The sequence below is a fragment of the Marmota monax genome, unplaced genomic scaffold (genome assembly GCF_021218885.2).
Source record: "Marmota monax isolate L192 unplaced genomic scaffold, Marmota_monax_Labrador192_F-V1.1 WCK01_AAM20220418_F8-fsc00001, whole genome shotgun sequence".
Taxonomy (NCBI): Eukaryota; Metazoa; Chordata; class Mammalia; order Rodentia; family Sciuridae; genus Marmota; species Marmota monax.
Window position 1 is genome coordinate 21,737,712 of NW_026693777.1, and position 15,879 is coordinate 21,753,590.

At 35.6% G+C, this 15,879-nt stretch overlaps 2 protein-coding genes across 9 annotated transcripts in view; one reads left to right on the forward strand and one right to left on the reverse strand.

The window, feature by feature from the left end:
• Window positions 1–15,879, forward strand: part of Zbtb25 (zinc finger and BTB domain containing 25) — a 46,457-nt gene that overhangs the window by 22,426 nt on the left and 8,152 nt on the right. The window contains exons 4-5 of one of the 8 annotated variants that reach the window (XM_046461242.2): window positions 1,690–1,720; window positions 14,286–14,793. In XM_046461242.2, the coding sequence (XP_046317198.1) occupies window positions 1,690–1,713 (24 nt within the window). In that variant the 3' untranslated portion in view covers window positions 1,714–1,720; window positions 14,286–14,793. Of the gene's footprint in view, window positions 1–1,686; window positions 9,464–14,285; window positions 14,794–15,879 lie in introns of those variants that run through there. The other 7 variants (XM_046461243.2, XM_046461239.2, XM_046461238.2 and 4 more) reach the window with 7 other exon arrangements.
• Akap5 (A-kinase anchoring protein 5) lies at window positions 9,552–14,914 on the reverse strand. The gene is made up of 2 exons (XM_046461244.2): window positions 14,777–14,914; window positions 9,552–12,332 (listed from the first exon to the last, which is right to left on the reverse strand). The coding sequence occupies exon 2, from the start codon at window positions 12,118–12,120 to the stop codon at window positions 10,813–10,815; it is 1,308 nt and encodes a 435-aa protein (XP_046317200.1). The 5' UTR covers window positions 12,121–12,332; window positions 14,777–14,914; the 3' UTR covers window positions 9,552–10,812.

A 15,879-nucleotide genomic window follows, 5' to 3' on the forward strand; every position in this document is an offset into this window, starting at 1 on the left:
AAATAGAACTATGCTTTTAGAAAGTATTCTAATAATGTAGGTTTGCTTAATGATTATCATTCTTAAAACTGGAAATGCCATGTGTTTTTTCATCTGTATATCAGGCAAATACTAACTAGGCATTTTCCCCATGGGTCAGCTTTAAATTTTCTCTTCTTTTCAAATCCTACATATAGTTTTTTTCTTGGAAAAAAAAATAGACAATTTCAGTATTTGTCCTTATGAGTGTATTATCAAAACTTAATGTCTAATAAGTAGTCTGCCTTATAAGAAAACCAAAATTCTTGATCTATAATTTTTGAGATTGTTTTTTCTCGCTCTGGCTTTCTGATTTACTACCTGTAAAATAAGTACAAGTAATACCTACCTCATAGAGGTGTTGTGAGGATTTGTATTAAAGTTGTGTTAAATTCTGTTAGTATTAATGATTAAAAACCAACCATAAAGAGAAAACTACATTTATTCTGTGACTAAAAATATTAACCAATATTTCAGCTTATAAATTCTAGAACACGTTAGAAGCAGTCGTGTACTATTTAATATTCAATAATTAATTGACAAAACTCATTTTTTACAAATAACAAAATTGCTTGAATTCTTATTCTACTGTAATTATAACAATTTCTCTTTAGCCTTCAGCAGATAGACTTTTGGCATTATTGGGAATAAAATCTTGCCAATTTCAGCTTTATTAGAAGTTTCTCCAAATGTGTTGTTTTCACATAGGAAATGGAACAAAGACAATGAAGAAATAACCATTCATTTTTTTGATGAAGATGATTTTAATAGTAAATAGGAATAGAAAATGGAGTAAGGATATTACATGGTACTTCATTAATATTACTTTAAAATAGTATTAAAATAATTTTCACTAAAAACTGAAGGAAATATATATTATGGAAAAAGATAATCTGGAGAGTGTATAACTCCATTAAAATTTATTTGTACAGGCAAATGTTTGATGTTGTAACTCAGATTCTTGATGATCAATATCTATTTTTTTTGTAGTAATTGAAGTAAAAATAGGCCATGTCAGAGTTTTCATAATGTAACTTGTGTCTTTGATCTTTTAAATTTAATGTAGGTCTTTGGCATTGTATTACAATTAATTTTTAAATTCTTAAGAGTGAAATGTGTAAATATGCTCTGCTATACTTACTTTTTTTTTTTGAAAACTGGTAAGGTTTTACTGTCCCATACCTGGATGTCTTAGATCCGAAACTGTGATTATTAAGACCTGGAAAAATGTTTTGTGCTTCAACATGTGTCTGTACCACACTTGATTACCTAGTAGATATTGCTCCAGTGCAATTGACATTAAGTGTCATCAGTTATATTTTGTGCCAAAAAACTCATTTAGTCAAAATCAAAATATAAATAAAATATTTTAAAAGAAAGTTGAACTATAAATGTTTGCATAATAATAAAGGGCATACTGAAGAAATCTTAAAATTATAGGTAATTCATAGCAAATGCAGGAGACTAAAATCAATAATACGTTGTATGATTAACTCTTTCACCTAATGTACTATGAATTTGCTTCAGAAACATTCTTTTAGAAAGTTTTGTATTCTCCAGTTGGAATAAAAACAATAGATTCTATGTACTTTATCAAGACAAATTAATGTAATTTATAAACAAAACCTTTTATTAGCTCGGCTTATAGGTTGTGTTCTTATTTTACAGCAGTCCTGCCAAATATTGTCTTCCTAGTGTTGAGGTAAGTAGTCTTTGTGCTGGGTAACATTTTGGAGATGTGATGCAAAAAAGTATCAGTAGACCCTGTTCTTCCGAACCATAATCTATGGTAAAAGAAAAGGGGTATCCTAATCAAATAAGTGCCTTCCAACTGCCATTTCTGGAAAGAAAGGTAATAAATGTCTAGTCATTTCCCAGAAGTTTCTTTGCTCCTATCTTCCCTATTTACATTATATCTCCTTGCCCCCAGTAACATAATCTACATCAGTAGTTCTCAACCATATGTCAGTCTGGATGGGATTCTCCAGTAAAAAGGAACCAACAGGAGATAGAAAGATGAGATAGATATATAGATGTGTTACAAGAAATTGGCTCATGCATTTATGGAATTGAGAAGTCCCAACATCTATATTTTGCAAACTGAGAAACAGGGGAGCCAATGGTGTAGTTCTAGTGTGGTCCAAAGGCCTTGAAACCAGTAGAGCTAATGGCAGAAGTTCCAGTTCAAAATTGGGCAGGTTTGAGACCCAAGCCAGTATTTCAGTATTCATCCAAAGACAGGAGATCAGTATCCTAAATTAAAAAAAAAATGCTTATAGACACCCAGAATACTGTTTGACTAAATATATGAATACTTCATGATCTAGTCAAGTTGAGACATTAACCAGCACCCAGAGATATCCCCCTCTCCATGGTAACATCTGGCAGTATGGAGATGGTTTTGGTCATCTACTGAATAGGAGATAAGGGAAGGTTGCTACTGGCATTTAATGGGTGTCAATCACGGATGCTGCTAAAAATCTTACAGTGCAGAAGACAGCCTCCCACAATGAAGAACTACCCAGCTCAGTGTCCGTGGAGCTGAGGTTGACCAACCCTGGTGTAAAAGCTTAATGTAAGTTTTGTGGTAGTTGTCAGGAATTAAAGAATGCAAAGAAACTTATTTTAAGATTTCTATCCCAATTATTTTTGAGGTTAATTATTATTTATTTTAATGGAGTATGTGATATGTTTGTTGTGAAGTGAATTCTATTTGTATTATCCTATCCCCCAGATTATAAAAAATTAAAAATGTGATTATTTAAAAATCAGAGGTGTATTAATTGGGACAGTTTTAAATCTATTCATATACTATTTGAATGAAATAATTGTGTCTCTAAATTCTCTTGGTGAAATTAAAATGGGATTGTAGGTTATAATTTTGTAAATCTTGGGGGCCGGGGTTGTGGCTCAGAGGTAGAGTGCTCGCCTACCATGCATGAAGCACTGGGTTCCATCCCCCGCACCACATAAAAATAAAATATTGTGTCCACCTATAACTAAAAAATAAATATTTAAAAAATTTTTTTGTAAAGTTTCAATTGGCCAAAAGGTGGCACCAGTGTACTTTTTAAAAATGCACCAAGTTTGGTGTTACTCTTAATTGTTAGCTACTTCTGGATTTGCCTTTACTTTATAGTCAGCAGCTCACTACAGTGGTATTGTTTTTATTCTTCCTCATTTCCTTCCATCTAGTTCTAGTCTGAGTAAGCTGAGAATTCCTTTCTCTTTAATAGAATCCTCTTACCCTCAGCTCTTTTTGCCTTCCAAAAATTAGTGAATGTCTGTCTTTTAAATTTGTTCCCATTTCTACTACAAGGTTATTGTTAGTTTTCTCCTAGAACTTAATACCTAGCCACCAATTGCTTTCCTCAGTTTTATTTCACAGTTGATGAGCCAACTTGGAAAATGAACCCATTTCCCTCAGATAAATTTTCTTCCAGTGTTTATACAATGTTATACTTTTTCCATTGAAACAACTTGGTGATATCATATTAAAATAACAGAAATAAAGTATCCCTTTACTGTTGTCCTTTACTGTCAGAAGTCTGAAGGAGTAGCAGTGCACTGGGAGGGATTCTTTGTACACTGCACTAGTCCCTTCCCTTCTCAGAGCCAGGGAGAGGCTTATGGAAGGAGGCAGCTGGAGAAGGTGTCCCTCACCAGCTATAGTTGTGTTTTTACTGAGTTTCAGGAAGTCCCACATCAGATTTGTGTGTACCTAGTGAGTCTCTGAAGAATGAGACCTAATGAATTTAGCCTGTTTTTCTGAAGACATATGACATATGATACTTTGTTCCAAATGTGTAGGTTAAAAACAAAACAAAGGAATGGGAGATGGGAGGGACTGAGATTTGTATAAACTGCTTTGTAGGGAAGGAAATCTAAATAAACTGTAGTGGTTCTTCAGCAAATATTCATCTGTTAACTTTTTGAATGAGAAAATAAAACATTTGCATAAGGAAGGGGAAAGGTCTTTAAATGCAGACCAAAGATTCCAGAGAAATGATATAAAAAATTTTCTTAGCCAGTCAGTTCTCATTTCTGAACACTTCCCTTTTCTCACAAATGTGCAGTCTCATACTATGAGTGAAGTGGTTCTTTCCTCTTTTTTCCAACCACAGTATTTTAAAGTATGGGAGGAAAGGCATATAAAGGGAAGACTTTTTTTTTTTATTTTACGCATCTCTTTGTAGACCTCTCAAACTTTGATGGCTACACTCAGCCACCATGATGGCCCTGCAGATTATGTGTAAATACTCAGATGGTATAGAGGTCATAATAAGTTTAAAGACTTGTCAAAATTTGTTATATGCTACAAATAGGTGGATTTTTTTTTTTTTTACTGTTTGTAAAGTATGGCTTAATGAAAAAAGATGCATACCACTCAGAAAAATACAGAAAAGTCTTATTAGAGTTTAACAAAACTTAATGATTGCTATTATTCACAGTTATTCATCATCTTTCAGGAGAAACACTTCAGTCAGATATTGAGCACATAGAGAGAACTCAGAAAATTAGAGATAATTCTATGCAAATTCATGCTGAAATCAGGGAAATAGCTGACAAAGCTATTTGTGATATATTTGGATAAAATATAGAAAATCCAGTTCATTTTTTTTCATCTGAATTGTGTAGTGACCATTTGTTTTGGCATTCTATACATCTCAGCCTTCTAGCATTTAAGGGCAGTTCTACTTTAGTCATTCTGTTAGGAGGATGGAAATACTTTAATTTTGTATGACACTTAGAGATATTCTGCCTAAATACCTGATTTTGCAAATGACAATTACACATGAAACCTGTGTCCTGAAATTTATATGTGAGGCTATTTGATGAGCACACACATGCATGCCTATAGCTGCATTAGCTATGGTGATGGATCACCAGGGTATCCCAGAGTCCCCCTAGTGACCATATTGGCCAGACATTTCTGTGTGACCCAAAGATATAGAAGTTAAAGCAGGGATTTGGGGGTAAAAGATTTAGATACAGGGCTGGGAGTGTGGCTCAGGGCAGAGCATGTGCTTAGCATGCATGAGGTCCTGGGTTCAATCCCTAGCACTTAGGAAGCATATGCAGTTATTTGCACCCAATCTCCCAGGAGGGCAGAAGTGGAAAACCCTGGTTATGGCCCCAAGTACAGCTATGAAAAATATATGAAAGGCTTAATCCTGCCCCATAATTGCAGTGTCATAAAGGTCAAGGCTGAAAGTCCTTTTTAAGTTTAGTTACAAAGCAAATGGTGAGGAAAGTGTTTAGTCTTGCTAATGTACAGAAACCGCTAGAGACTGCTACCATGGTTATAATAGGTTGAAAATCAGTTTTAAGGCTGGGAGTTTTCCAAGCTAGGAGCTATCACCATCTTCTCTAGGTTTTACTTTTTTATGGTGCCTGCACCCAACATTGCTGAGAATTCACTGCAGTTCTGACAGTGTGTCATGTGTACATGTACAAACACACATGTATTCTTTGTAGAGCTCAGGAACAACCTTTGGTAAGCTTAAACTGGAAGTGGGGAAGGAACTCACAAAACAGTTAGAGCCAAGGTGGCTTTAACAGGGATTAGCAGAGTTGCCTGTGAGGACAAGTTTGCAAAAGGTAGTATATATTTCTAGAAATATGTAATTTGATGAAAATTTTTAAAATTTGATAACTGAGCCAGGTGCAGTGGCGCAGTCTGTATTCCCAGTGGCTTGGGAGGCTAAGGCAGGAGAATCGTGAGTTCAAAGCCAGCCTCAGCAAAAGTGAGGCACTAAGCAACTCAGCGAGACCCTGTCTCTAAATAAAATATAAAAATTACAGCTGGAGGGGCTGGGATTGTGGCTCAGTGGTAGGGCGCTCACCTAGCATGTGAGAGGCCCTGGGTTTGTTCCTCAGCACCACATAAAAATAAGTAAATAAAATAAAGGTATTGTGTCCAACGACAACTAAAAAATAAATATTAAAAAAAAATACAGTTCAGTGTAAAGTGCTCACCTAGCATGTGAGGCACTGGATTTGATCCTCAGCACCATATTAAAAAAATAATAAATAAAATAAAGGTATTTTATTTTGTGTCCATCTACAAAAAAAAAAAAAAAGACATTAACTGGAACTAGGTTTAGTTTTAGGACTTTGAAGGTACTATCAACTTTTAAATGGGTCCAAGTCTTTCATAGAGCCCAAATATTATTATTGGGCTGTAATTAAGAAAAACCAGCATTATGTTAGCAGAATGAATCAGTGTCTTAGTAGTCACAGAACTTTTGACACACCCAGCCTTAACAGGTACTACCTGGATAATTTAAGCATTTTTTACATCAAGATGGCTTGATTATTTGGGAAACCATAAAGATCATTAAGAAATCATATAAATTAATATAATTCAGAAAAGACAACTAATGAGTATATAGCAAGAAAGGATGAAAACTGCCTTTTTTGTTTCTATTATTGTTTTGTTTTGTTAAGCAGCACTGGGGAGCAAACCCAGGACTTCTTGCATTGCTAAGCAAGAGCTCTTACCACTGAGCTACACCCCCAGCCTCCCAAACAGTTTTCGTTAAATTCACAGGTGGCATCACATTCAGAACTTCCCTTTAGGTTGAATTAGTTAAGAATTCTAGTTCTCTTGCTGAAAGTAGATTCCTTCAGGCACATATTATAAAGTCTGTCTGATGCCCAATCAGCTGAGTGGAACTTTTGGTAAGGCTAACTAAGTGGTTTTATCAGTATGATATTTATAGTTTTATGAAGTGAACATAATTTACCATTTTTTAAAGCTGTGGATAAATAAACATTCTTTATTAATAATTAGTATCTAAATTAATTCGGCTTGAAACCTTTTTATCATAGTATTATTTATTTAATACTAATATCTGATCCACAGTAATACAATACCAATTTTAATGAGAAATACAAAATGGAATTCTTAAGACTTTCAGAATAGCTCATCCACTTAACATTTTTACAGACAATGAACTACTATAAATATGTAACGTTATGCAGGCCTTTTTCTGTACCTAGGCACAATTCAGAATGAATATACTGTTTAACTATTTTGAAACTGCTAGTGTATTCAGATGACACTTTCCCCCACACAACCCAAAATTACTCTCTCTGCTTCCCTATCTGGCCTCATGTTGCTGCACTGTCTGTGGCTCTTTGCCTTAACCTCTGTCCCAGCTTCTGCTGTCCTGTTCCCTAAACTGAGCTCTTGGAAAGCAGAGAGCCTGTTCCATTATCAAAATGTTTGGCACGTGTTATGCCTAACAGAGGCTGAATCAAATAGTATTTAATCTGCATACCCAAGTTTTATGTAGCTTCATTCTAATAAATGTAACTAAATAAGGATCATTATTTTAAAAATCTTTCATAAAATGTTCTATGGAGGATATTTTGAATTGTGTGTAAGAAACCTCATGTTACACAATAAAACACAGGAATTTGAAACTAAAGAACTCTAAAACTTAAGGGATTCAGAAATAGCAGGCAGAAAAATCAAACCCTGATGTATTTAATAGCAGATGAAATTAGAAAGTAGACTTTTTTCAGTAAAGTTGACATTAAAAGGATGTTTTCGAACAATAAGATTCTAAAGTCTCACAATTATTTTTTAAATTCTGTTGTAAAACCCTAAAAAAACTTAACTTTAAAAAGTAAGGCAACTTGAAGTTAGTTAGAAATTTATGGATAAAATTAACTCTGGAATGCATGCGGATTTGACTGGAGCCCTCTCATGATCTCTGAAACAACCTTTAGCAAGATGCTTATTCACATATACTGGTGAAATAATACAAGTTCTCAAAAGTAAATTAGAAAGTTTCTAAGACTCCACTGCATAGTAGCCCAATTAAGATCATTGCAAACTCTGTGCTGTCAAATATATTACCTTGAAAGAAAATTATGCAGACAGCTTTTATATGAAGAACTCCATTTGTGCCACATGCTTATTATTCTTTGAGGTGGAGGAGGTGGCAGGGAACATAATTTCTGTTTGAAAGTTCTTTTGTTTTCTTCTACCTTTACTGGGTACTATTTTTATATCTTGTAAAGTGCTTTAAAAAATGTTAGGTGAATAGTGCTACATAAAATAGAGAATTTTAATATCCTGTGTTGTAAGAAGCAAAGTGAATAATACTTGACTCTTAAAAGGGGGAAGATAATATGCTGAAAAGATTAATAAGAATCTGATAAACTCCCCCAGGCTTGCAAAAAAAAAATCTGAGTTCAAAGTGAAGCTAAATCCTAGCTAATAAATGTTCATTAAAAGCAATATTTATACCATAGCAGATTTAAATGAAAATATGGTGTTCTTAAATTTAAGCTTTTTAAATGATCAAATGGATGTGAAATGAATCAGAACCTATTTATATTCACACAGTATTTTGCATATATGGTAAAATTACTTAAAATAAATACTATTATAATAAAAAATATTTTATGAGAGACTTCTAGGCCATCCAATTCCTGCTTATTTCTATAACAAAACAATTTGGATCCCTTTAGAAATTCACTATAATAGGATTTGGCCATGTAACAGATATAATAGATTGAGACCAATTAATTTGAGGATTGTATTTTCAAATAAATACTAGTTATTTAATTCACTAGAAAAGATTGAGGAGAAACCACTTAATAAAGAACACAAGTAAGAGAATACATATCATCATAAAAACGATCATAATGCATTCTAACCAAAATTACATTTATCAAATAACAGTGTGAAACCTATATATTTCACTATACATATTTAGCTTGTATCTGTTGTTTTTTAAATCCTAAATAAATGTCTAAACCTTCCAAACTGCTTTAAATAATTGATGAATGCTATACTTTTGCTTGTTCATAAGAGATTACTGGAAAATTATAATGCAAGTATATTGGCTTGGAGCAATCCTTGTAATAAATGAAGACAGGATTCTTCAAAATACTATACAATGCACCAACCTTAATCAGGTTTTTAAGTTGTTCATTTTAATATGTGATATTTGCTGGTAGCTTTCTAAGTCTATTAGCACCACATATAGAGAGTTAAAGAGTTTTTCAAATAATATGACTTAATCTTTAAAAAATATTGGTAGCAGTTGTATAATTAAAAGACAAGGATTTCTTGGGTCATTTTTTTATCTTGCTACTGAAGGAAACTTCCCCACCAATATTATAAACATGAAGGTAGGAAAATCTGGGAGAAATATTTTTGTACTGCAGCAAAGAATCTTACTAATAATATCCATTATTTGGTTTAATTCCAAAGTCAGACTAGCTTTCTCTGTCAGAGGTCTCAAAACTTATTTACCAAAAAATGAATTATAGGAAAAATTAGCACATAACTTTGTGTAAGCAATCTTGAAATGACGCAAGTTGTCACCCAGATCATTTAAAAACATCTAATGTGCATCCTTCCTCTAAGATGGTCTTCAACAAACCTTACCATTCATACTTCCATTTTTTCATGTGTTTCAAGTAGTAAGATGGGAGACTATACAATATGAACCTTAACCTGTGAGGCAAGGAAGTATGTTAGGGTATCGTGGCCATTTCATACAAGAAAATGGGAGACTATACAATATGAACCTTAACCTGTGAGGCAAGGAAGTATGTTAGGGTATCGTGGCCATTTCATACAAGAAAACATAGAAGATAGAATTTTATCCAAAAAACATGGCAATCATTAATGTGATTGAATGCTTCTCTTTAAATAACTGAATAAAATGCAAATGAAGCCCTTCTCGTTTTTGTAAAATATTAGCTGGACTGGAAATTGTGATGAAAAAGTTAATTTTCAATATCCATGTAAAATACTTTTTACTGGTTTCTCTTAACACATAGACACACTGAAAATATGTACCTTATAAATAATTTTATACATGGCTCATTCTTGGCCAAGAATAAACAACATTTTCACTAGAATATTATGATTTCCTAGGATCTTTACCATCGGACCTCTCCCCTCCTTGAGGAGAGGTTGGTAAATAGGGTCTTTAAAGAAGAAATTCTTCAAGAAGAACTCTGTGCTGTGATCATTTGTTACTTCTCCTGGATGAAAAGTAATATTCCCCTCATTTTGTTTTCATTGTTTTGTTTTACACTTTTCAGCAGACCAGCCAGTATCAGCTGGTATAAAAATGGATATATACAGATCTGCTGGGGCTAAAGCAAGGTGGAAAGGGAAACTGTATCCCTTGTTTCCACACTATTTGCCTATTTGAAGGATCTCATCAATGGCTTTTGTAAGGGACTTGAGCAAAATGAGAAAACCACTTATGTTTAATTCCAGTATGCATATTATGCATAGTCTCTGCTGAAATTAGAAATGCAATATATTTTTTGAGGTAATACTACTGCTGAGGAATATAATAACTATAAAATACACATTCACAAAAATAACTCACCTTATTCACCATTTTAAACAACATAAAAGTGCAGTGTAAAAAAAGTTTTTGAAAACTGAATGCGATGTTACACAGCATTAAACTATTAAAAAGAAATCAGACTTTGTGACATCAGAGAACAGTAAAGAGCTTATGGCATACTGCAGTGCTCAATAAATATTTCCTTCCCCAAACAATCTCCATATGCCATTTTAGTACTCCCTGTATGTCACTTTGTGTTGCAATCTGTGCTGACTTCCTTCAATCCAGAAGTGACTGCATTTCAGTGGTAGAGTTTTATGAACTTGATTTACTCTTTAGCACTTGTAGGCTGGGATTTTTACCTTTAATTCCACAAGTGATAAATCTTATTTGTATCTGAATAAGAAATGCCACAAATGTGTAAATGGTTTAGCTTTTCTTCCTTGACCTGGAAATTAAGTCACTGTAGGAGAGTGTTTATCTTATTATCATCGGAGGCCATTTCATTAATCAGCTGTTCTATAGACAACTGGATAGCATTCCTGACAAGAGAAGAAGCTGTTTCTATTAAGAGTGTTTCATATTGTTCTGGAGTTCTACCCTCAAAACCACTATCATTAGCAAAAACCCCTACTTGCTCATTTTCTATTGAAATTAAGAATTGCTTAGGGACATTTTTAGATTTCTTAACATCAAATTCACTGATTTCAGTGTCTGTAATAATAATAGCAATTGGCTCCATTCTTTTGCTTTCTTCTGATTTGGGTTTCTCTGCATTGATCCCATTTTCTTTCAGATCTGATTCCTGGCTCAATTCAGTATCTTTTGGCTTATTCTCTTCAGCTGCCATCTCTCTACTTTCATAGTCTTCACAGTATGGTCTACTTTCTAGGACACTGTTATTGGATTCTTCCACAGTTTTCTGATCTGGGATTGCAGGTGATGGAGGAACATCAGAAGCCACTAGTTGCTGGTTGTCTGTTTCTGAACTTGCAAGCGGGCTTGCTTGCTGGGGTTGAACACTTTGTTTTTCTTCAATCATTTCAATTTCCTTTTCAAGGATTAGAGTTCCTGTTTGAATAGCAGAATGCCCATTATCTAATTCAAGTTCTACTGAAATCACATTCTCTCCAGATGTTATGCTGCTGTTCACATTTGATTCACAGAACTCATCACCATCTTTGTGCAGGACGCCTTCACTTAGGTCCTGGGCTGACTTAGCCTTTGTTGCCTGGTCATTTAATTGGGTCTGAGTTTGTATATCCAACCCTTCAGCCTCTTTTTGGACTTTGATGGTGCAGTCTGAGTCTTCTGTAATTCTGGAATGATTACTTCTTTGTGCACCTTTTGAGAATTTTATGCAGGGAATCTTAATTCTGGATTTTACCTTTTTCTTAGGAAGATCAGCATCCTCATCCTTTATTTCAGGTTGCACTTCAGCCTTAAATGACTTTTGCTGCTTTGAAGAATCTGACCTTTTCCTGTGTGTTACTAGACGTTTGATTGAGGCCCAGGTGCCCCCTGGGTGCTGTGGCTGATCAGAAGCTCTTGCTTCTACTGGACACTCCCTTGCCACATTGGCAGCCTCAGAGACAGCTTTGGGCTTCACTGCCTTGACTGCTTTCTTTCTTCTCTTGAAGCAAAGCACGGATGTTTTTTCCTCATGTCTTTCATTCTGAGGACTGACTTCTGCTAATTTCATTTCATCCTTATTTTCTACTTGAATTTCAGAAACTGTGGTCTCCATATTTATACCACACTCTTTCATTCTCTAGAAAACTATATTATTTCTTCCTTAGGCAGCCTTTTAGGGCAAACCGGTGGATAAAAATATTCACACTGAGTAAAATCTCTCCCAGGTATATTCATTCCTTTCATCCTACTTATACGGTTGTTTTAGGGCTTTCTCTACTATACAGATGCCTCATTTCTCTATTGGTTGCAATTTCTTCATGAAAGGTCTTCTATTTCAAGACCAACCTGATGAGAATAAAAAAAATGGTATTTTATTTGACCATGAGAATATTATTTTCTGTGAACATTATTTCAGTTGAATGTAGATTCTACTGGGCATGTTTTCCATATAGTAACTTCCTAAATGACTAAAGAGTAGAAATTGGGGTCTACTTTTACCCTATCAAAAATATTTTGATATGAATATATATTTTCTTTTTGTGAAAATTTCATTTTGGATTACTCTGCAAGTCTGATATTGTCAATTCTTTAGTTGGGCTTGTCTTCATGAATTATTAATGACCGTAAATTGTAAGTTTAGCAAACAACAACTACAAACAACAAAAAACAGTGAAGGGCAGGATGACAAATAATCTAATATAAAGAATTTTGAAGCTGCAAAGGACATCAGAGATTACTTGAGGTCATTCAAGTCTAGCCAGATGACAAAATTGAGCTCCAGAGGGGGCACTTGGCTTATAGAAAGCTAAACAGGCAGATAAGGTCATAGCCATAGTTAGAAGATTTTGACTCTAGAGTTCTTTCCATAGTACCATAAGGTTTCTGTTCTAAAAATGTATGTTCTATCAAGAAGGTTCTAGTTTTCATACATACTCTTAGGAAAATTTAACATCACTGTCAATCTCCACTCTCAAATTAGTTCTATAACTTTGGTGTTTCACTTAAGTGTTTGCTGTTCATACTTTTTCCACTGTGGTATGCACATAGTTGGAGGTTGGTACAAGTTAATGATAATAGCTGACATATGTTCAGCAACTCTTGTGTATTAGTCCATGCTGAGCACTTTTACATACATCTCTAACCTGAACCAGGATATTACCAAATGAGTGGGTGGTAGTATCTCTGTCTACAGATGAAACAGCTTTCCTAAGATTACAAAGTTAGGTAACAGGCTCACATTCAGCCCAGCACTGCCTGTTTCTAAAACCTATGCTCTGAAACTGGGCTTTAAGAGTTTCATCAGAAAACAATTTTTTTTTCTTATCTGCAATAAATCCATTAGTCAAATTTTAAAAAATTGTTTAATGGTCATTTAATTAACCATAATGCAGCCCATCAACTCATAATTGAACCTAGACTGAGTTCTTACTATTTTAAAACCAAGCTTTTGAAAGTCTTTTTATTTTTTGGTTCTGGAACCAATTTAAAAGCCAAATATAAATTGATAAGCCATGCAATTGGCAAATTGATAGGCTAAACAAAAATATGAAGGAGTATTTAAAATTAATCCACAGAGTAGTATGATAGCATCAAAGAATGCAGATATGAGGTGATTACCTAACAAAAAATCCTATAAATTTTAGTTGGTATCCTAAAATAGGCAAGTGAATTCTTTTCTCATAACTGTTTTTTATGTAAATCCTAAATGAAGTTTCATTTGGGTAGCCCTTGGTTTTGTGAACTGGAATTCTGGAAAATCAGTTTATGATCTAAGGAAATATATTTTTAGGTTCAGTATGGCATACTTCATGCTTCTAAGACAAAGTCATTCTAGAACGATGGCAGAAAATATGAACATTTTACAGTATCTTTTCAGCACCAGAACCTCAGCTGATTGTAACTCAAGTCTTCTCATCTCTTGTGCATTTTCAGAGCTTAAGCATTTTTAGTAAGCAGAGGATGTATTACTAATAGAAATATTGAAAATAGATTATTTTAAAGAATGTATCATTAGAAACTAACCTGAATTGCCCTAAGACAACTGCTTGTAAAGCTCACTTGAATGTATATCATGCTGTAGAAACAAACACCCAAACAGAAGCCTAACAGAAATGGTGGTGGGGGAGGGCGGGAGGCAGTCTGTAGACATTAAAACTTAGAAGAATGTTAGATTGCTAATGACTCGTCCTTAACCTGCAAGGGTAGCTTCACTGACTCAGGAAACCTTAAAGCCCCCGTTGTTCACCGAATCTTATGTCTAATGCCACAGAAAAACCACCTCCCCTCTATCCCTTGCAGCAAAGAGCAACCACTACCTGAGGAAAGGAAAGCAAAGCATCTTTCCCGAGCACCAGATATGGACCACGAAGCTTCCTTCTGGAGGAAGGAATCTCTCTGGCTTGATACCCTTTATGGCAGGATATGGAGCGCGCAGGATAAAGTACTCAAAAAGGAAAATGTCGGGGGCGTGGAACAGATAACCAAGCTTCAAGCTATCTGTAAAATTATAATGGTCAGGAATCTCAAGTCACATTTTCCAAAACAGGGTAAAGGAGAGGGAAAAAATACCGTAACCCATGCTTCTGGTACTAGCGGTAAAGCCAAGTGAGTAGGTGGGAGACGCCTGCGGACTAATGACCTTCTAGGTTCTCACTCCTGGCCATCTCGGAGGACCCGGATCCCCCTTGTAGTGGGGGCACCTCCCACCCACTCTGCCGCGCAGGAGGTGAGCGGACCTGACACTTCTCCGACCCACCGCCTCCGCAGCCTTCTAACCTGCCTTCACTTACCGTTAGCGCTGGCGTGAACTCCACTGCTGAGGTCGGCAATCTTACGCAGCACTGCGCCCAGACAGCCTGGGAGCCACCTCGCACCCTGAGCAAACAGCCCTCTGCAGAGGGACTGCAGCCAGGCTGCGCCCCTTCCCCAGCAGCTTGGAGATTGACAGCCGGCCTCACCAATGCGCGAGGAGCGGCGGGGCGGGGCCGGAGGCGAGGCGGGGCAACCCTAGGGGCGGGGGCACTGGGAATGGGGGATCCACCTGTGAATAGTTTGCAGCCCGCTGGAGAGCTCCCTTCTGGATCACAGCCGGGGATGCGAATTCTCCCTGCAGTCTCAAATCAGGGCAAGGGCAGAGGTACCACCGAGAGTGGGAAGATGGGGGAGGTGACCAAAGAAGAGAACCCCGCATTTTTCAAAGTAGCAAAATCCTTTTTTAAATTATAGGCACTCCCATTAAATTACCTCCACGAATATTTAAAGACAAGGCAGACGTCTAATTTTAAAAGCAGGATTCAAACTGCATAGAGTAGTGAAGTGTCAGTTGGAAAGAAAATTACATATAAATCCAAACAAAAAGAACCAAACTTTCCCAGCAGTGGCTTTGAATATAAAGTTGTCATGGTTCTTGCCAAACAGGCTCTCAGACCTGACTCCCAGTAGAAGGAGGTGGAAATGATGATGCATAGCAACATCTAAGCCAACAAGGTGAGAAGGGCACAGATCGCAGTCCCACCACTTCTTTTTTTTTTAATAAATATTTTTAAGTTGTAGTGGACACAATACCTTTATTTAATTTATTTATTTATATGTGGTACTGAGGATCAAACCCAGGGTCTCACATATGCTAGGCAAGCACTCTACCCAGAGCCACAACCTCAGCTCCAAGTCCCACCACTTTTAATAACTTACATATATTTCCTAAAATAAGTTGAAATAGCTTTAAGTTGCTTATGTTACTGTTAATCACATTCATTATGTGATTAACTTTGTCTCTCTTAATTAAGCAGGAGTGGAAGAGAGGACGTTTCTTACTATTCCAGTCTGTCAAAGGGTTCAGGCATTTTCTACCTTCCTGCCTGATGGCCTATGTTATTTTCATGAATTTTCTGAA

What these genes read in the sequence shown, in the direction of transcription:
- Akap5 (XM_046461244.2), bottom strand. Translation starts at nt 12,120, where the DNA reads ATGAAAGAGTGTGGTATAAATATGGAGACCACAGTTTCTGAAATTCAA.